The 25,966-nt window shown below is 39.0% G+C and overlaps 1 protein-coding gene across 1 annotated transcript in view; it reads left to right on the forward strand.

Annotated features, from left to right (window-relative positions):
• nell2.L (neural EGFL like 2 L homeolog) overlaps window positions 1-22,649 on the forward strand; it is a 127,787-nt gene extending 105,138 nt beyond the window's left edge. The window contains 5 exon segments of the mRNA NM_001086890.1: window positions 8,333-8,473; window positions 10,660-10,853; window positions 13,230-13,406; window positions 13,511-13,735; window positions 20,969-22,649. Of these exon segments, the coding sequence (NP_001080359.1) occupies window positions 8,333-8,473; window positions 10,660-10,853; window positions 13,230-13,406; window positions 13,511-13,735; window positions 20,969-21,019 (788 nt within the window). The 3' untranslated portion in view covers window positions 21,020-22,649.
• The last annotated feature ends 3,317 nt before the right edge of the window (window positions 22,650-25,966 follow it).

Here is a 25,966-nt window from a genome sequence, read left to right on the forward strand (position 1 = left end):
TTCATGGACTATATTGCACACTGAAGGTCGTGTCACAGATTTATAAGTTATCAATAATCAGGCTGTGTGATTTCTCTCATAGCTGCAGTACAACTGTACATAGCATATGTTCAAGGTTGGACTGGGGTTCACCTCTCTGCGGCATGTACAGTACCTTTGACTTTTCTTTTATGGCCACAATCAGGGGAGTTTAAATGGAGCGCCCAGAGATTCCAGCAGGGAGCGGGTCTGGGTCAGTAAGAGCCCACTGGGTTGTTTTCCGGTTTCCCATTCGCCAAATCCGACCCTTCATATACTTTAAAATATTCCTATGCTATCTTCAGCTATCAGAAATATTATCAATGTTTGGGACCTCTGGTTTTCCAGATTAAGGGGTTTTCCATAATTTGGATCACTATACCTACTAGGGATGCACCAAATCCTGGACTAGGTTCATTATTTGGCCAGGATTCGCCCTTGTTAGCAGGATTCGAATACTCGCGCCTGGCCGAACCAAATTCGAATCCTTAAAATCATGTGACTTTCATCAAAAAAAATAAGGAAGTAAAAGAATCTTTAACTTCTCTTTCTCCCTTCCTTTGCACATGCAAATTAGGATTTGGGTTTGGTTTGGTATTTGGTCAAATATTTCACAAAGGATTCAGGATTAGGCTGAATCCCAAAATAGTGGGTTTGGTGCATCCCTAATAACGACATAAAGCTCAGTTTGGATCAAATACATGGTATTGTTTCATTATTACAAAGAAAAAAAGAGACAAGTTTAAAGAATTTAAAGAATTTGCTTAAAATAGAACATTTTAGGAAAAATTCCTGTAAATTGGAGCTTTTGGATATTAAGTTTCCTTATAAGAGAACCCATACCTGTATACCTGTATTCCCCTATGGTATATACTGTATATTGTATGCAGTAATGTTGCATGTTGATATGTGTATTGTATGCAGTAATAGAGCTCTGTGATCTGTATACATTATGTGATTATGGAATCTCTATGCTATGATACTGTATGCAGTAACAGTGTATGCTATTGTAACGCTTTTCTGGCCTATCCCGCCAATTAGGGGTTAAGGGTGTCCAGCTAGTGTATGAGCATGGGTTACACTGTGAAACTACACTCAGGGCGGAGCCTTCGCTAAATGGAAGCTTCCCCTTTAAGATGGTGTAAAACTACAACCCACAGGCTAATTAGTGTGAAAGATAGAATAATGGACGCCAGGAGGTTCTTAGATAGTGAAAACAAGTGAGATGGTTTATTTAGCTCAACAGATATGCAAAAGCAATTGACCACAGGTTTACTCACGCAGGAGTTGCAGTAGGAGTTAGCACATCACAGAGGAGAAAGGATAGCATTGATGATGATGCAGCATGTACAGATGTCACTCCTCAAGTTAAACAGTAGGAAGAATATCTCACTCCCAAAGACCAGCGACCAAAGTGAAACAGGATCGATCAAGTAGGGGTCAGGCAGTGCTCTGCTAAACTGAATTCCCTATCACTGAGTTCCTTACACTAAAGGCACCTTAAAAGCCTTTGGGAGGCTACTCCCTGCTATTCTCCTCGTTGGAGCACAGAACTGCTCATGCTACCTAAATCTGGCTATCTCTCTCTCTTAGAGAGACTATTACAAATCTGCCCTAATGATAGCTAATCCTCATTCACGGGATTGCCTGGTTCCCGACTTCAGCACCAAAGGTACAGGTCCCTTTGGGGTAAATGGCTTTACTGGGGCCTTGGTGATCCCAGGCTCAATGGGAAACACCTAGCAGCACAGACACCAGGAGCCAAAGAGGAAGAGGCCACTCCCTACACAGCACTATATAGCAGTGTGGCAGGGGAGTGTCATTACACTCTTTGTCCAATAGGTGTGGATGTTACACTTTACCAGTTAGAAGGGCTAGGCCCAATAACAAGGGAAAAGAGAACTTAAGCAAAGGTAGGGGATTAACTCTATAGGAGCCTAATAGATCCTATAGGTCCCTACATACACCCGGGGGAAAAATCCATTTCGTCCCGACAATGGTGAAATGATATAGACACAATAGTAACAAAGTGAATATACAAGTGCAAACCAACAATACCATTGAACATCACTCTTCTGGTATCCCCTCCTGAGGAATACCTGGTAACAATGGGTACTGTGGAGAAAAGAACAGTAAAGAGCAAAAATGCAATACTGTATTGAGTAAGTTTCAGTGCAAAATAACATCAGTTACATAACTTTATTACATTTCATGAGAACCCTTAAGGACACTCAGGCACTTAACTTACGATACGTGAACCATCCATAGTGTATCAGGAGGTCCAGGCACAAGCTTGGCTGAAAAGAAAAATTAGCATATATTTCTTTTCACATATGAACACACATTTTCAGTGCAGTTGAGTTACATGACCCCACCATAACCAAAAGCTTTATTCCATATCACACCCCCCCCCTACCCAAGTGTACAAAGTTACTGAGAGCCACTTGGGGAGTAGTAAGGCAAAGAATAAAGGTGCTACTCAGCGAGTAGTTAGAGGTAGAAGAGTTTTGGTGGGGGCTCAGCAGTCTTTGTCTCATGAACCCAACTATTTACAAGTGGTCCTGGACAATGTCCATAAGTCCAGCAACTGAAAATGGTGAACAAACAAATGAAAAAGGCCCAAACAGGGGCATCAATCTAGACGACTTCTTTGAAGAAGGCCCCAATAATCGGGCATCAATCTAGACGAACAGCAGACAAATCAGGCTCTCAAACAGGAGTCCCTTGACCTGTAACAACCTGCAGGAAACCATATGTATAGGCAGGAAACCTCACACCCCCCTAGGGGATGGCTGGTGGTGCTCCCTTCCAAGGCAGGACTTTGCCACGGTATCCTTGTAGGACAGGTAATAATTGGGGTGGGGCTTCTCCACACGACCCCCATTGGAAACTCTCTCCATTAAGCTAAACTGCTTATCTTCTTGGAATTTTCCACAACTTTTCACAAAATGCTTCAGCACAGTGCGGCCATACCACCATTCATGGACCACATTGCTCAAAAAGGAAAAGTCACGCTCCCCCTTGGAAGCATTTTTCTGAAACAGCCCTCCTGATCCAATCTTCTCCCTTCGGATTAACTCTCCATAAACCCATTCGTCAAGGTGTTTCTCCACTTCGTCATAAACGAACTCAGGGGCATATGGCATGTAGTAGCCCCATTGATCAAACACCCGAATATTTATTATCCTCTGGATTCTCGACACCGTACGCTGCTTTTGGGGATCAGCACGGCCAGGAGAAACCCAAAAGGAAATATCAGTAGCAGGGTCCCCTGCAGGCGGCATGGGTTTGTCGAAGAAAGTGACCAATTCCTCTTTAGAGGACGCAGAAGATGAAGGCAGCGGTCCAAAATCCATTTCTCCCCAATCTGGGTCAGGAGAAGAATGCAAGGACTCAAAGCTGTTCCCTTCAGAGGAGCAGGAGGCGGAGGTAACCACACCAGTCAGCATGGTAGGTGGTTTTTCTCCAAACACTTTGGGAGGGGCGCGTCCGCGACCCCTTCCATTTGTAGAGGTCTTCTTGGTAGAAAGTTCCACACTCAGACCCCCCATGGAATCTGTAACTTCCTTCAATTCCTCCCCTTTAGGCTCGGCCGAGATAGGAGAAGAAGATGGTGATTTGGAAGTAATGGTAGCCCCCATAGGCTGTATAGTAGAAAATGGTGAAGCGGGCAATACAACAGGAAATGGTGGAGCCAGTATAATGGGCCCTGAGGATTCCTCCATTTTCATGAAGGGCCCCATCCAGCAGCTTCGCCCACACATCTTGCATGAGGGAGTCAGTCTCTTAAATGCAGCACCACATTCTGCCCCACACTCCCCGCAATATGGCACCATAATATTACAGCCAGGGCTGAGGAAATCTTCACCAAAAGTGCCCCTCCAGACATACCTGTTAGGTGAAGGGGCTGGTACGCTTGGGCGGAATGAAAAGGTGATATGTCCTTCTCGGGCCTCTGGGTCAGGCCATCCATCCCAGCCTTGATCCGCCATCCTTGTTTAGGACACGTGAGGGGCTGGAGAGTTTCGTGAACAGCGTGTACCTGCAGCCGCAGGACAAATATGATATGCTGGGACCCTGGAGAAAATGGATGATTTTGATTCCAGAGATCCACAGCAAGAAGCGGTATGCCTTTAGCAGTTATCGCTTTGTAGTGGAGGCAAAAGGCAAGTTCCCTTAGCAGCCGCTAAGGGTGTAGGCCTGTGCAGAGTTTGGAGCTCACAGAGATGCGTCCGTCCTCTAGGAAATCCTCCACAAAATGGCGGCGGTGACGTGACGTCAGGGAACCGCCTAGTCCAAGCGCGCCAAAGGGTATGCGCAGGGACAAAATGGCGCCTGCGAAATCTCGCGATGACACCAATGGCGCCAGCGAAAATTCACAGCGCACAAAAACAAAAACGCCAGCGAATATGCGCCTGGCGAAAGCACTAGTGGCGCAGGCGAATAATGGGACACGGGAAGAACCACCAAGCCCGAACCCACGGCCTTACTATGCGCACACCAAAAATAGCAAGTGCGTGCAGGACTGCCCTTTGCCTAATGGGTCCGGCAGCCTGTCAGCAAAATTTAAAGATACAGTGCACAATTTCACAAAAATTGTAAAAACACAAATATAGCCTGGATTGGGGGCGGAGCCCCACGTTGGGCGCCAAAATGTAACGCTTTTCTGGCCTATCCCGCCAATTAGGGGTTAAGGGTGTCCAGCTAGTGTATGAGCATGGGTTACACTGTGAAACTACACTCAGGGCGGAGCCTTCGCTAAATGGAAGCTTCCCCTTTAAGATGGTGTAAAACTACAACCCACAGGCTAATTAGTGTGAAAGATAGAATAATGGACGCCAGGAGGTTCTTAGATAGTGAAAACAAGTGAGATGGTTTATTTAGCTCAACAGATATGCAAAAGCAATTGACCACAGGTTTACTCACGCAGGAGTTGCAGTAGGAGTTAGCACATCACAGAGGAGAAAGGATAGCATTGATGATGATGCAGCATGTACAGATGTCACTCCTCAAGTTAAACAGTAGGAAGAATATCTCACTCCCAAAGACCAGCGACCAAAGTGAAACAGGATCGATCAAGTAGGGGTCAGGCAGTGCTCTGCTAAACTGAATTCCCTATCACTGAGTTCCTTACACTAAAGGCACCTTAAAAGCCTTTGGGAGGCTACTCCCTGCTATTCTCCTCGTTGGAGCACAGAACTGCTCATGCTACCTAAATCTGGCTATCTCTCTCTCTTAGAGAGACTATTACAAATCTGCCCTAATGATAGCTAATCCTCATTCACGGGATTGCCTGGTTCCCGACTTCAGCACCAAAGGTACAGGTCCCTGTGGGGTAAATGGCTTTACTGGGGCCTTGGTGATCCCAGGCTCAATGGGAAACACCTAGCAGCACAGACACCAGGAGCCAAAGAGGAAGAGGCCACTCCCTACACAGCACTATATAGCAGTGTGGCAGGGGAGTGTCATTACACTCTTTGTCCAATAGGTGTGGATGTTACACTTTACCAGTTAGAAGGGCTAGGCCCAATAACAAGGGAAAAGAGAACTTAAGCAAAGGTAGGGGATTAACTCTATAGGAGCCTAATAGATCCTATAGGTCCCTACACTATGAATACTGTACTGTATAGGGTAAGGGTAGAGAAGAACAAAACTATATTTCTGTCACACTGAAATGTGCTTTTTTAAGTCTGTAAAATGATTCTGGCTGATGTTTTCTTCTTAGTCTAATACAAATGGCATGCACTCTGATAGTAAATGACATTTGACAAAACACCTATTGCATTCTCTCCTTTTATTTTTAAAACACAATTCAACTGTGTCTCTGTATTTTATGTCACAAAGAGACAGTAATATATGAACATTTTAAATGCATTTTTAACATATACAGTACAAGTTAATTAGACCATTATGCAAAATAAATATTTTCATCTGTCATTCTTAAAATATCAGTATATAATGATATATGTCAGTTCTATGCAGCCACACTCAAATCCGGACTTCTTCAAATAAATTTAGTGCAGAGTCAAAAGTAGTATATACAAATCCATTTTGTGATAAATCAAATTGCTTTTATTTCACACGTCATACACATGATCCTTGAAAAAGGCCCTTATGTGGACTGAAACGTCGGATGTATGACGTGGGAAATGAAAGCAATTTGATTTATATATATGATTTATATATGTGGTATATATAACTTGGACTAGGCAGACCAAAAGTAGTTAATGTCCAGCTAGTGATAAGAGCATGGGTTACATGTGACACTTCAGCCTAGGGCCTTTGCTAAGTGGAAGATTTCAGGAACGGTGTAGTGTAACTACTACTCTCAGGCTACTGTGCAGTATAAATAGGAATAGTGGACGCCAGGAGGTTCTTATGGTGAAACAAAGGAGTAACAATTTTATTTGTTCTAGACAAATGACCCATGGGTTTACTTACAGACATGAGGTATATACATGTAGTATTAGCAGTGCTGAGACAGGCAAAGGAGGATACAGCTGGGGAATGTGACTCCTATAGGCATTGTAGTCAAGCAGTAAGGAACATCGCCAGGCAGATATACCTTTAAATGGTCTGGATCCCACCCAGTGGAATGGTCAGGGAGAAGGAGTCTAAGCCTGACGCCCTTATCCAACTGGGGTCCCTTCACTAAAGGCAATAAAGGGAGCCTTGGGAAGCTACTCCCTGCTACAGATCCTTGATGGGGCACAAAGCTGTTCTTGCTATCTGTAATCTCTAACTTACTCTCCTAGAGAGTTTATGACAGATATAACCCTGTCTCTAGCTAACCTTGTTCACGTGGTTCCCTGGTCCCTGTGCTAGGAAGTGGTCATTACACCCCTTGGCCAATAACTGTATTATGTAACTACTTAAAATAGATACATGGGATACACTTTTGCCAAGCAACTAGGGAAAAGGAGGAAGGGTAGGGATTCAAAGCCATTGGGGCATTTTAACCCTATGGGTCCCTACATATATATATATACGTAGAGATAATCGGCACTCACCATTCACTTGCTGGGTGCTAACCAATCAATACTTATTATTCACAGTCCATGAAAGCACTCACAGCGAACGCCATACAGCGGGTATCAAAGCATTATTTATTGGTGCATGGTGTATCAACATGTTTTGGCTCACCTGGAGCCGTCATCAGGATCTATATATAGGAGGGCCATCTTTTATAGAGTAAATTTATAGCAAAAATTTTTTTTTTAAAAAAAAAAGAAAAGTATTTCCCTTGTTCTGTACTAAAAAAAACAGTACTTGCACTTTATAGTAACTAAGATGCAGGAATCCATATTGGTGGCAAAACAATCCTATTGGTTTCATTTTATATTTAAATGTTTTTTAATAGACAAGTTACGGAAATATAATTTTTAAGAAGAGCTTGAAGGTGTGGTAATCTTTTGAAACAAATATAACAACTTTTGTCAGGAAGAAGTTTTATTACATTTACTGCACAGTGGCAAAAAATATAAAATGCGCAAACTTCGTCCACTGTCGGAAGTGGTCGCTAAACAGTTTCCAGGTTTACAAAAGCTTTATTAAATTCTCGCAACGCAAAATTTGTTCGCACAAAGGCATAACTTTTCGCATTGCAAATAGTTTTTCTGTTACCAATATTTATTACATTCCCCAAAAATTGTCTTAATGTCCTTAATATAGAGTCTTGTCTGTGTCATATATATGTATGGATGCACACCGTTCCACAATCAGCACTGCATTTTGGGTTGGTATAACAACCAGACCAGTGGCTAAAGACTTTCTTGAGCATGGTCTACTTTTGTCTACTTTTAAATATATAGCCATTGACCATGTACCACCTCTCAGGAGGGGTGGAGATAGATTAAAAATTTTGTTGCAAAAGGACGTCTTTCGGATTAAAAAATTAAATTCCCAGGCCCCCGGATAAATGAGTACTGTTCTTTCTTGTGTTTTCTGAGGCATTGCTGATATCAGCACAAATCAAAAAAAAATATATGAGTTACCACACACAGCAAAGGGCTGCAAAGTACTATATATGTGAAATTGAAAACAACATTTATGTTAAATTTCATCAATAGCCTTGAGAATAATGGGAGTGGTTTTCATATAGCAAAAATAATACATGAAACTGTCTTTAAAAATGAAATAATTGTATGTAAATCTAAGTATGCCCTGCAGTGTATTGTTCACCTCCCGTACCTGTCACACCGAGAGTACTATTTGTTCTGTGCTGTCACCCCTGAGTAAGTTAAAACTGCAAGCAAGACAGTGCTCAGAGGTTATGTATACATCAAACTAATTTTTTTTTCTTGTTGCTGATTAGACATTGATGAATGCACTGAAGGTTTTGTTCAATGTGACAGCCGTGCTAACTGCATTAACCTACCCGGCTGGTACCACTGTGAATGTAGAGACGGCTACCATGACAATGGAATGTTTTCCTTAGGTGGAGAGTCCTGCGAAGGTCAGTGTAACATATTTTTTAGTGGAAGTAAAAAACTTTGGGGCCCGTTAACTAAGCAAAATGTATTCTAGCTATTGGCTTCTTCATAGAAATGAAATCTACTATGCCAACGTCCAACAATTTACCCTAATCCAAATTGTTTTGATATAACTAATAAAATTAAGACTAAGAAACACATTTGCAGCTTTAAACCTAAAGCTTGTTTGGAAGAAGGATTAAAGGGCACCTGTTGCCAAAAAATATCATTCCCAATCAATGGTGCGGGCTAATAGAGCTTGCACTCCAGTTGGGGGTAAGAGTAGTATTTTTTTTTTAATTGCCCCCTGCCAGTGCAAGACCACCCACACGATAGATACCTCCCAATGCGAGTGTCCTAGTTCTGGTGGGGGGCAATTTTTTTTTAAAGTGCAAGCTCAAAAAGGGAGGGGTTACTCTGAAATGCAAGGGAGTGGCAGAAGATGCAGTCCTCAATGGGTCCCAGACTTTACTGTTTTCCTTAGACCTGTGCCCTCACCCTATACTGTGCACCCTGCAGTAATTTTGTGCTGCCAAAATGAATTCGGGGGAGGCAGGCTCTTGACCCCTTAGTGGTCTTCTTGCACTTTTGCAATCCGGATAATGGCAGAAAATATAACTCTCTGCTTGACAGTACCATATACACTTATACATTATAGAAATAGTATTCAGAGCCCTCGCTGTCAGCCTCTCTGCATAATAAACACAAGAACTATTCATTTGGAGCAAGCATTTCTTTGTGGGCTTGAATCTGCACACAGACCTGCCAGTGCCGGATGTCAGCTGGAGTAGTGTAAAGTTAACTGCCATTGGACTCTCAAATAGTGGAAATACTTTGTATGGTGTGATGAATCGCAAGACTTATCCATTAACTGACAGGCTAACAGATAATTCTTGGTTTGGTGGATGCCTGGGGAGCACTTAAAATATGTAAAGAAATGAGCACTCCCACAGAGACCACAGCTGGAGATAAAACTGATGTTAATTTCATATAGTTAAAATCACAGATTGCCTGATGCGTCTCATTTAATACGTAATCATAGGCTAAAATACACAGCTTTCACAGAACCGTTATATAGGAAGTAAGGACAGTTAATTAGTAACCACCCGAACACCTAATTGAAACATTAAAAACAATTAAATACTACTTAAGAACAATATGAATAACATTGTTCCCTTAATCTCATAAAAAAATGCCCAGGGAGCACTACCTGCAGGTGTATAAGATGGTATCTGCAACATTTGGTGGGAAAAGAACAATAATGGTTTGAGATCCTTTTTCATATTTTGGACTAGTTTTTCAAATTAGCGTGTGCTTTGGCTATTCACTAACAGGCTGTCTTCAAGTTTTGTGACATTTTTTACTTACTTCTGTAATGGTTTGGTCGTTGTGCTTCCTCTTCTATCAGGCATGATGCTTAGCATGCTCTTTCTTTGCTTATCCATCCCTGGACATGCACATTGTCAAATACAGCCTTGCACCAACTCAGCACAGAACACTGTGTCATTTCCAAACCTTGGCCTGTATATTGATTCTTCCACTGTTTGCCCTCTACACCGACCTTCCCCTGAATTCGCCCCTGCGTTTTCCTTTAGTTGTTGTAGTTCTGTCCTGTCTGGGCTTGTCTTCAAGTTTCCTAGCTAAGACGGATCTCTACAGGTTCTGCCACAGAAAGCGCTCCATGTCATTGTTGTACCTGTGAGATGTGATGTTCCATCTTTAATGAAATGATCAGATCCTGTTAAACAGTTGTTGCACATACAGCAAAAAACTATACCAGTACAGGCTATTAAAGAAGCATAAGGAGGACCAATCTAACATTAATACCCTTAGTTTCAGAATGAGATGTTGGACAGACAGATGGCCTTATACTTCTGGTAATTTACTGTTCATAGATTGTGGAATGGGGGAGACAATTTGTTTTTTTTTATTAATTTATTTTAAAATGTGAAATTAATAAAGTTATATTTAAAAAGTCATTTTGCAATTAGAAATGTATAAAGTGTAATTTCTAATACTTAGCAATCTTAAAAATGTGTTCTGTATCACTGATTCTTTTATGTTATGATATATTTCATATACAGTTTATAGTGTTTTTCTCTAGGACAGCTCCATGAAGCTTGGTTTCCAGTAAATAATCTAAGAGAGTGTTGTATGCTGTTTTTCACAGACATTGATGAATGTGCTACAGGAAGGCACAGCTGCAGTAATGACACCGTGTGCTTCAATTTGGATGGTGGATTTGATTGTCGCTGTCCACATGGAAAAAACTGTTCTGGTGACTGCACACATGAAGGAAAGATTAAGCACAATGGCCAGATTTGGGTGCTAGAAAATGATCGCTGCTCTGTTTGCTCATGTCAGGTAAATAATTTATGGAAAATGGCCAATTGATTGTGTTCCTTTGATTTATTTCCTTTGATTTTCCACCTCCGAAATTGATTTACCTAAAGTGTAGTGAAAGGTTTTGTTTTCAAAACATCATATCATTATCAGCTGCAAAAGCAGAATTCTGGGAGTTTAACAGAAATTCAGCTCTTTTTCTGTAAAACAGCACAACCAACACCTGCTGACTGCTGGACAAGTCCATGTGTTGGAGGTAGGGGGAGGCATTGGGTTTGCCACCTAGGAAGGCAAAAAAGCCAGAAGCCCTAGATGCTAATTATTTCAAGAATATTACAAAAAATATACATGCAACGCACAAAAGAGGTAACGTTCTGTAAAATTCGCACTTTAGTGAATTTGCAGAGTAACGAGTGTTCGCTTGAACGAAAATTGGCCTGGCGATAGGGCGAAACTGCACACAAAGCTTCAAATGGGGTTTCTTGCCTTTTTCTGGATCAGCTAACAGTTAGGCAGGTTTATACAGACTTTAAAGGTTAAACTTGATGGTTTTTTTCAACCTAATTTACTATTTTACAGCGTCGGACTGGGCCAGCGGGATATCAGGAAAAAACCCGGTTGGCCCCGGGCTCTTGTGGGCCCCGCCGGCCCATCTCCATTTGTTGATGCCGGCAAATAAAAAAAAAAATTTGCCAGTGTTTCCTTCACCACCTTAGACCTGGCGAACTGATAAGATAAATCTTATGTCAGTAACCGGAAAGTCATAAAAGTTCTAAAAAACGCTGGTGTTATTTCATATTTTAAAGAGGTATTGCCTTCAGACGTTCTAACTATTAAAGATTTTTGTGTTCATTTTTTTTAACCAATTTGAGGGGCTAGCAAAAGTTCGCTATGAAATGATGCTACCGAAACTTCGCCAGCATTCTGCTGCTGAGATGCAACTTCGCATTTTTGTGAATTAGCATAGTGGCAAAGGATTTGCATGAATTGGTGCGAAGTGTGGCAGTTCATTTGCTGGTGAAAATTCACCCTTTAGTGAATTTGCCCCTTTGAATATATGCCTTTGTTCAGCATGCACCATGGTTTGTATAGAAAATGTCTACATCTGACCTCTTATCTAGCTGAGAAAAAAGATAATTTTACATTGACCTGGCAGCCCTGGATCTCCTATTTGCATATTCATAAGAAACTGTAACTTGAAACTGTTATGCAGGATTTTTGCCTTCAAGCTCCCCCCCCCCCATTCTCTCCCTATCCTTTTCATACCCTTCTTACTCTTTCTCTGCCTATCTCTAATGTTAGCTGTTTATTCTACTATACGCTATCTTGATCTGCAATGGTTTACGAATATGTGAGACAATTAGTATTGACACTTAAACGTATGTCTTCTGTAAACTTGTTTATTTCCTATGAATAAAGTTTTCTTGAAATACAAAAAAAAGAAAATGTCTACATTTAAAAAGTTCAAGGATTTTCTGTGTAGTGAGTGCAACTATTTTTACATATTTAGGGAACAGGTAAAATTATCCAATATTTTACAAATAGATCTAAGGAGCATCTTAGACTTAAAAATGACTTGGGTGGCAGTATTACGACTACAAGCCTATAGTTGCACAATGCTGTTTTGACAGATAGCAGCTGGACAGAAAATACAGACTGTAACTGCAAAGTATATGATCCAAGACAAGCAAGGAAATAGATTAAAAATAAAAGAGACAAATTACAAAGATCTAACCTGTAAGGCCATAAAATCTTATTGGTTTTTCATTAGCTCACTTTAGTCTTTAACTGCTTGATAGCTCACCTTAATGTGGTCATACACTGCCAAATCTGGGCTTGATTTGCCATCCACTCACAGGGGCAAATCAGGCCAATTTGATTATTGGTCTCTACTGTGGCCAATCAGACAAAGATTGCCTAAGTGCACTGCTGCGCTACTCATCTGACGGACAAGTCCATTTGGAGGAACCATCTATGGCCATCTTTAGAAAGATGAAAACACAGATGTACGTACAGCACAGGCCCTCTGCCACCACCTGTTTCTTGATACTTTATACTATATACACAAATGTTGTTCAACCTTTGTGCAACCATGAACAATTTTGGTTACATTTGCATCTAGTAGCAACAAGTGAGTTTTATCACTGTAGCCAACAAAACTTATTGTTACAATAATTATATTATACAGTATATATTAATTATTTCTAATGAAGACATTTAACATCTAGCTCTCTTTTTAGCAAATGTATAGTTCGTCGTTTTGTGGTACTAAATGGAATATACAAGGAAGTTTCTATATCCATATACATGATACAATTTTCATGTCAAGCCATATTTCACTGTATTGTTTTCTATATATATATATTATGTATTCTATATATATATACTTTACTGCAGGTTGGGTTAGTAATGTGTCGCCGTATGGTTTGTGACTGTGAGAATCCAACTGTTGACCTTTTTTGCTGCCCTGAATGTGACCCAAGGCTAAGTAGCCAATGTTTGCACCAAAGTGGAGAGCTGACATATAAAAGCGGAGACACATGGGTACAAAATTGCCAGCAGTGCCGTTGCTTAGTAAGTATGAAAAACAAACCTTCCCCAAAATATTTCTTTCAACTGCATGCAAGTAATTGGTTGACAAATGAAATGTGTTGTTACATTTATGTCTCTGCTCTTAGCAAGGAGAAGTTGATTGCTGGCCCTTGCCATGCCCAGCAATTGATTGTGAATTTAGCGTGGTTCCAGAAAGTGAATGCTGCCCACGTTGCGTCAGTGACCCATGCCAAGCAGATATTATACGCAATGACATCACAAAGACTTGTGTAGATGAAACAAATGTGGTTCGGTTTACAGGCTCCTCCTGGATAAAACATGGCACGGAGTGCACCCTCTGTCAGTGCAAGGTAAATAGATTTTAAACTGCAAAATCCCATGGTTCATTGTTTTGCATTTTTTGTCATAAAATACTTAATCAACCCTCGATATTCGACCCATAGTAAATGTAAATATTAATTGTTGTACAAAAACTTTTAATAAGTAAGGATGCACTGATTTGGCTGAATCCTGAATCCTTCATGAATGATTCAGTTTAATAGGGACTCGAATCTGAACCCTAATTTGCCTATCTGCATATGCAAATTAGGGCAAGGAAGAGGCAGAAAGATCCACATGCTCATTGAGCAGTTAAAAAAATGTCCTTCCCCCCCCCTTTTTTTGTGTGCCGAAAGTCACATGATTTTTAGGATTTGGATTCGATTTGTCCAGGCACTTGGATTCATCCGAATTCTGCTGAAACATGCCAAATCCTGGCGAAATCCAGAACCAAATCCTGGATTCGGTGCATCCCTATTAATAATCATTGGCATGCAGGGTATATTGATCTGAAAAATCCAGTAAATGGTTGAGCAATTATTTCTATGGAATATGTAGCAATGTAAAATGTGGGGTTTTTTCCACAACTAAACTATTTATAATGTACACATACTAAAATTTCCCAAATTATACATACCGTACGCCATGCCATATATATATCCAACGCACAGATTTCAGCTATGACAGGAATAAAAATAGCTGCCCAACTAGGTCATTTTTTTATTTATGGGAAATTCTGCTTTCCAGATAACAGTGAGATTAATGAGAGTGTTTCTGGTACAGCTGACTAAAACAGATTTCTAAGTTGGAATAAGGATGGCAGTGTCTTTGTAACTTAATAAATAGTCCTCATAACATAAAGGTTTTCTTGACCTATTGAACTGCTAAAATATGACCTTAATGCTAAAGATTATTTTTAGTAAATTTGAATGTTGGACAAGGTCCAATGCAGTGGATTGTTTAGTAATGTAGACATTTTGGCTACCCCTATTTGCCATGCTGTGCAATCTATCAAACAACAGCTAACATTCTAGTAAAAATATAAATATAAAAAAATCAATTTTACACTTGTGAACTGTACATGACTGCAAGTAACACTTGGGTCAGAATTTAATACTACAATTTATCATGAATCCTCATATGCAGCCATTTGCGACTACGGACAGGAGTATGGAAGCCAAAATATCAATGGGCCAGTTTAATATAGACACAGGAAACTACAGCCTTTTGTGTGTTACTGATACATTAGTTGTCTAAATGTACTCGCACACCCTGGCCTTCACAGAAAACAATTCCCTGGTGCACAGCAATGGAGGAATCAGCTACCTCACTTCCCAATGGATGCAAAAAAATTCACTGGCACACAAGTAATGCTGGCAGCATAAACCTTGCTTAAATTTTATTGCAGCATGCAATGTTTCGGGGTTACCTGCTTGATAAATGGGGTAACCCCGAAACATTGCATGCTGCAATAAAATGTAAGCATTGTAGTTTATCCTGCCAGCATTACCTGTGTGCCAGTGATTTTCTTGCATTATTGATACATAATCCATCTGTCCCACTGACTGCCTAGGTGAATTAGGATTGTATAGTCAATAATATATTATTATACAGAAAGCAATATGGAGCCATATACCTGAAACATGGTAACATATTTATTATTAGAGTAGCATAATCATTCCAGGCTTATTGCCTGAAAAGTGTGCATTTTCCTGTTATTCCCTTTCAAGTGTGCTATATAAGACCTTATAATATAATCTATCTATGCAATATACTGTATCTATCTAAGTATTATTTCTGGCAGTGGATTGTGCAGTTCTGAAATGCCATACCTGTTGTGTTTAGAGTTTCTCTTAGAAAAGAATAATGAAAATGTAAATTACTGGCCTTGGAAGTACTGTATGTAACTTTGCATTTAAACCCACTACTGAATGCAATTTAAACTCTAGTAGCATTACATAAATCTAGTAACTGCACATTGGTGTCCATCCTCTGACACAAGACTTCATATTTTAAGTCTACTAAAAAATATTTTAAACAATAATTAAACCGAATAAGTATAAATTATATTCTTTTTAATTAAAATTGAGTCTATGGGAGATAACCTTTCCATAATATGGAGCTTTCTAGATAACAGGTTTCCATACCTGTACTAACAAAAGCAACAAAGTAACAAGTGCAAATCTTGCCAGCTCTTTCCTTTTCATCTAGTGGCTCATATATGAACATTAATGAAGGGGTGGAGATATATATATATATATATATGTGTAGATATATATACAGAGGTTTCACTGTATACATCTACGTTTCCATATAACAGATTATTTATACACTTTACCTTTAGAAAGTCTTGGATTCTAAAAAATAAATACTATTTATTATACTGCCTCGACCATAGGTTTCTGACAATCTCTGACCAGATGCATCACCTGATGGTTTCTTTAAGACCTGACATGATAATGTATCTTGGGCCCTAGTATGAAATAGGACCTAGGCATCCATTTCTCTGTTTAAACAAAAGACGCTCTCATTTGTCATCTCACATCTTAATCCATCCATCCATCCAACTCTTTCTGTAATAGTTTTGTTGTGTATCATTGATTAGATACACAATAATCTCTTAAATGCTAGATGAGAAAGGGTGCCCTTGCCATGGCAGAACTTTCAACAGCCTCTTCTTCTGCACTGTTACTATTGTCTCTTTGGATATGCATAGAATTCTCCAGAAAAAATAGCAATATCTATATTATCTGCATCCCATGTTTGATTCAGGGTGTGGGAAATCCCTCCTGCTTGCATATGGTTTAGAGGATGGTCTTTTGAAGTACAGGGAAGCCATTTTATTGAGCATATTGAACCAATGTTTACAAGTTTACAAGGGTTTAGTATGAAGTGAAACCTGAAACCATATCCAATTTTTCTGCATGAGTTGAAGATGAGGGCATTTTTATTGAACTTGTTCTTTAATGTCCTTCCAACACACATTTATCTTTTTAAGCAAAGCGAGCAATTGATTATTCATTATATGGTCAAGTCTCCATTAGACCTGCTGCTTTCAAATGACAGAATAAGACATTCATATTTCACTTGGGCCATATTCAATTTTTAATGTATTCTCTTATACTGTTCAGAGAATCTCTTATATGAACTGTTCCTTTCAATATTCACCAACTAAATCCCATGGGAGAAAGATAAAATAATAAAAAAAAACATAAAAAGCATGAAATATTTATGAAGAGATATTATACAATCAAATTAGGAAAATATACATTCATTTGGTGACCTCGCCAAACGAGTGGATCTATTTGTGTATGGTAAGGCTAAATAGCTGTCAGGAAATATTGTAAAAAAAAAAAAAAGTATAGAACAGGTATCTTTCTGTATTATCCTCTAAATTTAAATTAAACATCATTTCCAGAAACAGCCCAATTTGCAGAATATTCTGTAAAATTTGCAATAAAAGCAAATCAATGAGCTTTGCTTTCTGGTTTATAGATTAAGCTAAACAATTTAATCTTTGCCCCACTTATAAATCAATTCTACAGCCTCTTTACTACAAGGAGTAAATAAATACAAATGTAAGTATATATACAGTGTATATGGAAGAGGAAGTGTGGTTGTAGAAATAACATTTATTATGTGTCAAAATGGAAAACCACATTCAACAAATTTCAAGAACATGATGCCCTTTATCATTAATCAGTATGTCCTCTGCTTGCCTGTCATACCATGTTTAGAGAAGCAGGGGCAACCTTTTGCTTTGAAGAGTAAGTGGAGAATATATCTTCAACCCCGTTCATTAGGTAGAGAGTGCCTAGAAACATAACCTTACTGCACTATAAATCCCTGGGAGGTAAACAGGAGTCATATACAGACAGAGGAAGGGGAAGAGGCTGTCTGGACAGAAAATACTATAAGCTAGCAGTTATCTTGGGTCAACATCTATTGTTATGATTTTTATAGGGCCCTAATTAATGAGCAAGTGAATCATGTTTTTTTTATTTTAATTAATGCATTTTGGGAACTGTAAATCACACATCTTTATGTTGATTTTATGCTCACTGTGAGCAATCTATAAATATTGATTGGACAGTATATTATTTTTATTATTAAGGTTTTGCGTTTTTGAATTTTCATAGACATTAAAGAACAAGAAGTGGTTTAAATAATTTATATAAAGTTTATAAATGTAACAATTTTCATAGACATGTAATAACAGCAACAATCACACTATTAAAACATATAGCACTATATTTAGTTGATTAACACATCCACTTAGATGGAAGGGGTCAGTGCAATTGCATTTACATCTTACATAGTCAAGAAAGATAGTTGTGGCGACTTGTTCTTAATCTATTCTCTTTGTGTCTAGATCAGCTCTTCCTAGGTCTATGATTGGATGGTTTAAGCTTTTATACCTTATTATAGACTAAACAAACCCACCCACCATATTTACTCCTGAATTCACCCATGTAAGGTATAGAAACCTGTAATCATAGCTTTTATACTATAAGTCTTTTTGACCTCCATAGTGATGAGGGTCTGTTAAGTTTGCAAAATTCGCTTTTTTCTAGTTCACTGCTCTACGACACACAGCAGCATATCTGTGTAGCCAATTTATTTGCAGCAGTGTTTTAAAATGAATTATATGGATTTCAACACAAATAAAGTTGGAGTTAGGCCTTACATACTGTGCATAAATACGTCTGTCTGTCTGTTCACTACCATTTTACAGAATACTCTTAACCACCCAGCAGGCCGACCATGCATGAAAAAGTTGCCCCTTCCCCACAAGCCTCAAAGTAGTTGGAGGAATGGGAGACCACAAATAGGTGGATGAGTCTATTTGTAGTGTAATACCATCTATTGATCAGTTTATACACAATCAATGTTATGGTTTATGTGCTGAAATCTCACTAGTGGTGTCCCCTATTGTGCTCATCTATCATCTACTTAAAAAATGTGTTCTAACTTATACGTATCTATTCTGCTTTTTCACACTCTAAGGGGGTTATTTATAGTGATGGGCGAATTTATTCAGCAGGCGCAAATTCGCAGCCAATTTTCGCGTTTCGCCAGCGTAAAAAAAAAAAGGACGCCGGCATCTGTTTCGCAAATTTCGCAGGAAATTCCCTAATTTTTCGGCGAAGCGAAACGGCGCAAATTCGCCCATCACTAGTTATTTATTAAAGTCCAAATTTATATCAATATTTTCTAAAAAAAACTCAGACCTAATCCACACGTTTTTTTTTGGCTTATTTATTAATACACTTTCCCGAAAATTTTGTCTGTGGGAAAAAATCTGAAAAAATCATGAAAAATACAAATTTTCTGGGATTTCCACCTGAAAAGTCCGATTTTTGTCTGAAAACCCCGGAAACTTCGGATTATTGCACGAAACCCAGCGCAGATCAAAAAATCTTTGGAACTTCTCACATTGACTTACAGTATATGCAACCTCGGAAGATCTAAAATCGGATTTTCTGATTTGGATTTTTTCCATCCTCGCGGTATAATAAATTACGAGTAGTGATGGGTGAATTTGCGCCATTTCGCTTCGCCGAAAAATTAGCGAAATTCGCGAAACGGCGAAAAATTCGTGAAACAGTGCCGGCGTCTCGTTTTTGACGCCGGCGCCTGTTTTTGACGCCGGCGTCTGTTTTTTCTGAAAAAATTTTTTGCCGACGGCGAATTTTTTCCGCGAATTTTCGCGGGCGTTTCGGGAATTTATTCGCTGGCGGCGAATCGTGCAAATTCACCGCAAATTCGCGCCTGGCGAATAAATTCGCCCATCACTAATTACGAACAATGTGTTTTTTTAAATTCCAATTTTATACTTTATATTATATTATAGTTTGTGGGTTGATCTTATTCACCCGAATTTAACAAAATTGTTTCTTTTTAATAAAATTCGATTTGTCATTTTTTCCCCCGAATTTCGAGTTTATGGGAATTTTTATAAACTCCCATAAATTCTAAATTTCGACCCTTGATAAATATGCCCCTTAGTATGCTATAGAATGGCCAATTCTAAGCAACATTTCACTTGGTATTCATTATTATTTTTTTTATAGTTTTTTAATTATTTGCCTCCTTCTTCTGACTCTTTCCAGCTTTACCTGAAAAGGCTTTTTTGCTGATTGGCTGCTGTGAGTCACAAGACTAGACTAGGACTATATACGGCCTATTAGTTGGGCATAAGTGCAGTGTATATTCATAAAGAAAACATCAAAGGGAGCTGCTTTCATCAGTTACAGTATAAGGGTTTGATCCTGGGACCTCCTGGTTAAGAGGGCAGCAAAGCACACTCTTCTTTCCTTTTCATCTGGGTCCCTGGCTTAAGCTGGCCATAGACGCAAAGATCCGATCGTACGAATCGTGGATTCGTACGATTTTCGGACCATGTGTGGAGAGTCCCGACATTTTTCGTCCGTCGGAGATCGGTCGTTTGGTCGATCGGACAGGTTAGAAAATTTCTGTCGCCTGCCGATAATATCTCTGCGTGTATTGCCGATCGTACGATTTTCAGTGGGAGACTGTCACTAGTGTTGTCAGACATAAGTATCGTACGATTGCTGTCAGGGGCAGAACATTGGGTGATCTGTTCTTATTTGATCGGAATGGTAAAGACTTTGATCTGAATGGTTAGTGGAGGGTCGGGAGATGGGAAAGTCCGATCGTACGTTGATTCGTACGATCGGATCTTTGCGTCTATGGCCAGCTTTAGCTATTTCGCCCCAGCATCCTTATTGGTGGTGGGTTGGGGTCAGCAAATCAGGGCTGACTCTCACCACTTTTGCTTCTTGTTTCCAGTCCAGTTTAGTCCTGCTCCTTGATTTCTGCTCTGTCTGCTCTGTCTGGCTCTGCTCTGTCTGCTCTGTCTGTTCTGCTCCCCAGTCGTGCTCCAGTCTGTTCTTGACTCTATGCCAACTCCGTCCTGGTAAAGCCTGTTCTTTAGTCTTCACCGGCTCTGTCACAAATCTGTTCCTGTTCTTCCACCTCTCCCTTTAGAAATCCCTTACAGTTCCTGACAATCACTTACTTTGTAGAAGTCATAGAAGAATTCACTAAATGGGGTTATCTCAGTGTTACACTAAACTGAAATCAGCCCAATAGCATGTGCCATTTCTAAAGTCACTCATAATGGAAAGGTTTTGTTTTAAACATTACATTAAATTGTTCTAAAAGGTGGGAGAGTTAGTAGTTACAGTGCATTTGTTGAGAGATTCCAAATGTTAATTTACATTTTTCTTTCCTCTGTCTAGAATGGCCATATGTGTTGTTCTGTGGACCCTCAGTGCCTTCAGGAGCTGTGAAAAGAACTGATGACTTTGGTCTCCAGAAAAAATACAAAGAAGCAAATACAAATAAAGAATGTTATTCATCCTCAAAGACCTTACACCAAAAATGCACATAATTTTAAAATAGTATTAAAACAATATTGCTTAATATAACCATTTGCAGAATAAAATTATGGAGGAGAAAAAACAAATGGCTACTGAACACCTTATAACTGCACTACATTTTTGTCAGCTTGAGGCCAGATATGTTGTGTATGCAGACGGAACTCAACCAGAAATTTGAAAACAACAAACTAAGTAATGTCCTGAAAAGTTCAGTAGGTCTCAATGATTACAACAGATTTTTTTTAATTCTAGTTTTCCAAATGGTTGAATTCCACCAAAAAACAAGGAAGCTGACTCATAATGACACATGCACACACCCACGCTGAAAAATGACCTATATAGCTTTGAGAGATGCATTTGTTTGATCCTTGTTAAAATGAATCTGTTATATTTCTCACTATTTAATACCTGCACATTTTCTGGGTTGTCACTGATTTTTGGCTGAAATATTTTATTACATATTGTAGAAAGTGTTTTTGAAAAAAAAAAATCTATTGGTATAAATGTGATAAAAGCACCTCTTATTCTTTTGAAACCAATTGAGTTATTCCTGTATTGGCATGGTATAAAAGGTGTGCTCATTGGGGAAGTCCATCATTTATGTTTTATTTTCTTGCACTTATTATTTTTGAACCTGTTTAGTACAATTGTGTTCTTGTGAAGATTTAAATAAATGTTTCTCTTACAAACAGTTTTGACATGTCAGTTTTAAAGAAATGTGTTATGCACTACAGGATGTAATGTTCTGTGTAATACCAGATGGTCTGGTCTGGTTCCTCAGATATATTACAGGAAACCATGATATATTATTTTAGAAGCAATCACAAGATTTTTTTGTTTTGGTAGTCCTGAAAAATGATAATGGATCACATACCTGTACTGGATTCCAGACCATAGGGGAATATTTATAAAGGTGTCTGATAAAGTGATTCATACAAAAAAAGTATCAAACATGGTATAAAATGGCATATTTATAAAGTTTGTTCATTACACTTTAGTAAACTTTAGTAAACCATTTATCATAGTCACATAATCCAACCATTTTAAGGAGCTAATCAGAGGCAAAACTACTACAGGAAACTATGTACAGTCATCTTTTTCTTCTCATTATCAAAGTAAAACAATCTCAGTTTTATGGGTATGGAGAATATTCATTATTAATAGATTTTTCTTTTGTTAAAGATGGTTTACAAATCATATTTAATCATATGTAATAGTAATCTGGAAAATATTTTGTACCAATTAAGCAAGTCTGCCATGAACTTGCTTTTAAATCGATTTTTGGGAAACTACCCAATCCATCAGAATATTTTAAACAGCCAAAAGGCTTTGATAAATGTGCCAGCTCATTCAAACACTTTCCAGCCTGTCAGGGAAAATGTCCTGACAGTCAGGAAAGTACTTATAAATGTAATGAAATTTGAACTGCTGGGAATTCAATTGAATTTTTTAGTTTACCTTTTCAAAAATCTATCTAAACAATTTTGAAGAAGTTTTTGTTCCAATATTTCTGAAAATCAATAAAAGCTAACAACCTTTACTAAGCTCGAGTGAATGTTTAAATTTCAAAAACTTCGAATTTCGAAGTAAATTTTTGGGTACTTCAACCATCGAATAGGCTATATTCAACCATTTGACTTCGATTGGAATGATTGGAAGTAAAAATCTTTGGCTATTCGGCCATTCGATAATCGAAGTACTGTCGCTTTAAAAAAAACTTCGACTTGATACTTCGCCAAATTAAAGCTACCGAAGTGCAATATGTTAGCCTATGGGGACCTTCCACAGCACTTTTCTAAGGTTTTTTTTTCGAATAAAAATCCTTCGATCGATCGCTAAAAAACGTTCGAATCATTAGATCGAACGATTTTTATTCAACCGCAGGATTGCCAAATTTGTTGAAAAAACGTAGAGTTCGAAATTCGAATTCCAAGTTTTTTAATTCGATGGTTGAATTTCGAAGTTTTTTGTACTTCGAAAATTGACCCTTAGCAAATCTGCCCCTAATTGTCTTTTTTCAAGGTAGAGAGTTCTGGGTTACGTAGTAGTCAGTAATGCTGGCAGTTAAAATAACCAGAAGATAATTACCAGAATGCTTGAAACCATCTCCCAAATTGAGGTCAAAGTGGAACGTACTCCAAAAACTAAGGAGAAGCCTTGACTTCAAGGGGGTTATTTAATAAATATTGATTTTTTTTTTCTGGTTGAGGTTTTGTGGGCAAAAACTCAAATTTTTCAAGATTTATTATACCCATGAAGATGCAAAAAGTCAGATTCCGGGCGATAACGCAGAAAAATCTATCGATTCGGGAGTCAAATCTGAAAAATTTGAACGAGTCGGGTTTACGCTCGATTTTATCGAGTGTTTTCATGACCTGACTTTTTTGAGTTATTTTATTGATAAATAAGATAAAATCGTAGATGGGAGTTTGGTCAAACTTGATTTAAGAAAAATATGAGATAAATGTGAGTTTTTGTAAAGAACCCCCCAAAGTGTTAGTGAGATTGATTCGGTTTTTATACAATAAACTTTAAGCACAGGTATAGAGATGGGTTGATGCTCTATGCAGGTCACTGGTGTTGGTGGGCTTTAATGGGGATGTAAAAGCAAAAAAATAAAATCACATTTTTACTTTCTTTAATGAAAATAAAGCGATATACTTTGATTAAAAAAATTGAACCATTTTTATACAAAACCTGATATGCTGTGAAATTCACCCTTTGTTTACTTTCTCTGACTGCTGTAGAAAGTAAACTTTAGAAACAGTCCCACGTTTGAATGGCAGGGAAGCAACTTGCAGGGTTATTTTATGTTTTGTTTGCATAACCAGGCTAGCCTTAGCTAATCTCTATGCCAATAAACCCCTGCACCTTCCTTCCCAGCCGTGCAAAACTCAGGCCATTCTGTTTGTTTCCCAGAAGAGCAGTCCGCGACCGTGTAGAGATTGGTATCCGCAACAGTAAGAGTAAGTCAAGGGGGAATTTACCTGCATACAATCAGGGGTTTCATAAAAACGGTACAGATTTTTTAATTGAAGTGTATTGGGAATATGATTCTTTTTCACTAAAGAAAGTAGGTATTTTGAAGGAAATAGGTATTTTTGCCTTTATATCCCCTTCAATAACAGGGGGATACATATAAACACAAGAGTTGACTATAACACACAAAATCTACTTAAGTTTGGTTAAATTACTCTTCACAGGCCGGTGCTCCTATCAGCAGAAAACTGGCCCGTGTTATTCCAGGGAGCATCACAGAGCGATCCTCTTCCGGTTTCTACTTGCTTCTAGTGGTTGCGCATGCATATTAGAGTGAAAAACCGAATTTAAACTAAAAAGTCGGCTTTTTTATTCTACTGCGCATGTGTCTGCCCCGGGAAATTTGTGGTGCTTGCTGGAATAACCGCGGGCCGTTGCAGTTTTCTGCTGATAGGATGTCAGGACTGCCAGAAGTACCCGACCCAGAAGTATCTGACGGCGCTGTTTACATTCCCGGCAGTCACATGAAGATCCAAGATGGCGGCGCCCATGCTGAACACATGGCTGCAGCATCGCTGTATGATGATGTCATCACTGGTGCCGGGATCTCATCATAAAAGGGCGCCCAAAACACTGTGACGGCGCCCAAGAATAGGATCTGCTGCCATTAATCCTGGGTTCCTGTTTGTGTTTCCTGATTCCAGCCTTATTCCAGCCTGTTTCCAGCCTGTTTCCAGCCTGTTTCCAGCCTGTTTCCAGCCTGTTTCCAGCCTGTTTCCAGCCTGTTTCCAGCTCCCAGCCTGAATCCTGCTCCCAGTCTGTTTCTAGCTCCTACCTTGGTTCTGACCCCCTGCCTGAACTCTTGATATTTGCATCTGATCTGCCTGCCCTCGTTAACTCCTGCCTGTGACCACTACTACTGATTCTGCTTAACCCTTTGAATACCGCGACCTTGCTCCCTCAAGAGGGCTTCCTCCTTGATCCAGACTACCTCCCTGGAGGGAGCTCTCGGCTCCCTGACATAGGAGCACCGGCCTGAGGTTTCAGGTAAGTAAATACAATCACTTGGGGTGCCTAACATTTGACATCCCCATCTTTCCTTCTCCTTTAATCAACAGTGTTTAATGGTATTTTAATATATGAATTGCAGCTAAGTATTGTTTTAATTAGGAAGTTAATGGTAGGCCATTTTTAATGGAAAAAATATTAAGCATGGATTCAATTTGTTTGGCTGAATTGCCATTTTTAAGTCATTAAAGTTGGTTGAGGTGGATGGTCCCCATCTGTTGGTATTGAGAATTGTTTATTGTCCCAATTGGATATATATATGATAATTGATAAATTCATGCTGATTTTGACTTATAATGCTATTCTCCAGGAAATAACCCCAGATGTCAAACTCACAGGTCTATAATTGCCAGGCTGAGATCCTCCTTTAAAAATTCATGAAAATGAGTGATGACATTAATATGTGATGAAAAATGTACACTTGTCTGTGGTTTTTCAATAAAATTGAATTACAAGTGTAATCTCTGCAAACACATGGACATCCAGACACATGTGCACCTGAGCTTTCTATGCTGGGTCAGGTTCATTACACACTGCCTTGCCTGCCTTCTTCTCCCAGCAGGTGGACCCAACCAGACCCAGCAGCACAAATAGAAATATATATTAAATGAAAATAGATATAATAAAAAACTAGGTGGGTATAGGAGCAAATTTTCAATAGTGTATTATGGCTTTTTTATATCAAATCAACAACTTTTATACTGCTACTGACACATTTTGTGTGAATTTTAAGGCATACTACACAACTGGCACGACATATACCTTATTATTATTGTATGGACAGTAACGTTTTGTTATTCTAGTAACGTA

This window comes from Xenopus laevis, chromosome 3L (genome assembly GCF_017654675.1).
Source record: "Xenopus laevis strain J_2021 chromosome 3L, Xenopus_laevis_v10.1, whole genome shotgun sequence".
Classification (NCBI taxonomy): domain Eukaryota; kingdom Metazoa; phylum Chordata; class Amphibia; order Anura; family Pipidae; genus Xenopus; species Xenopus laevis.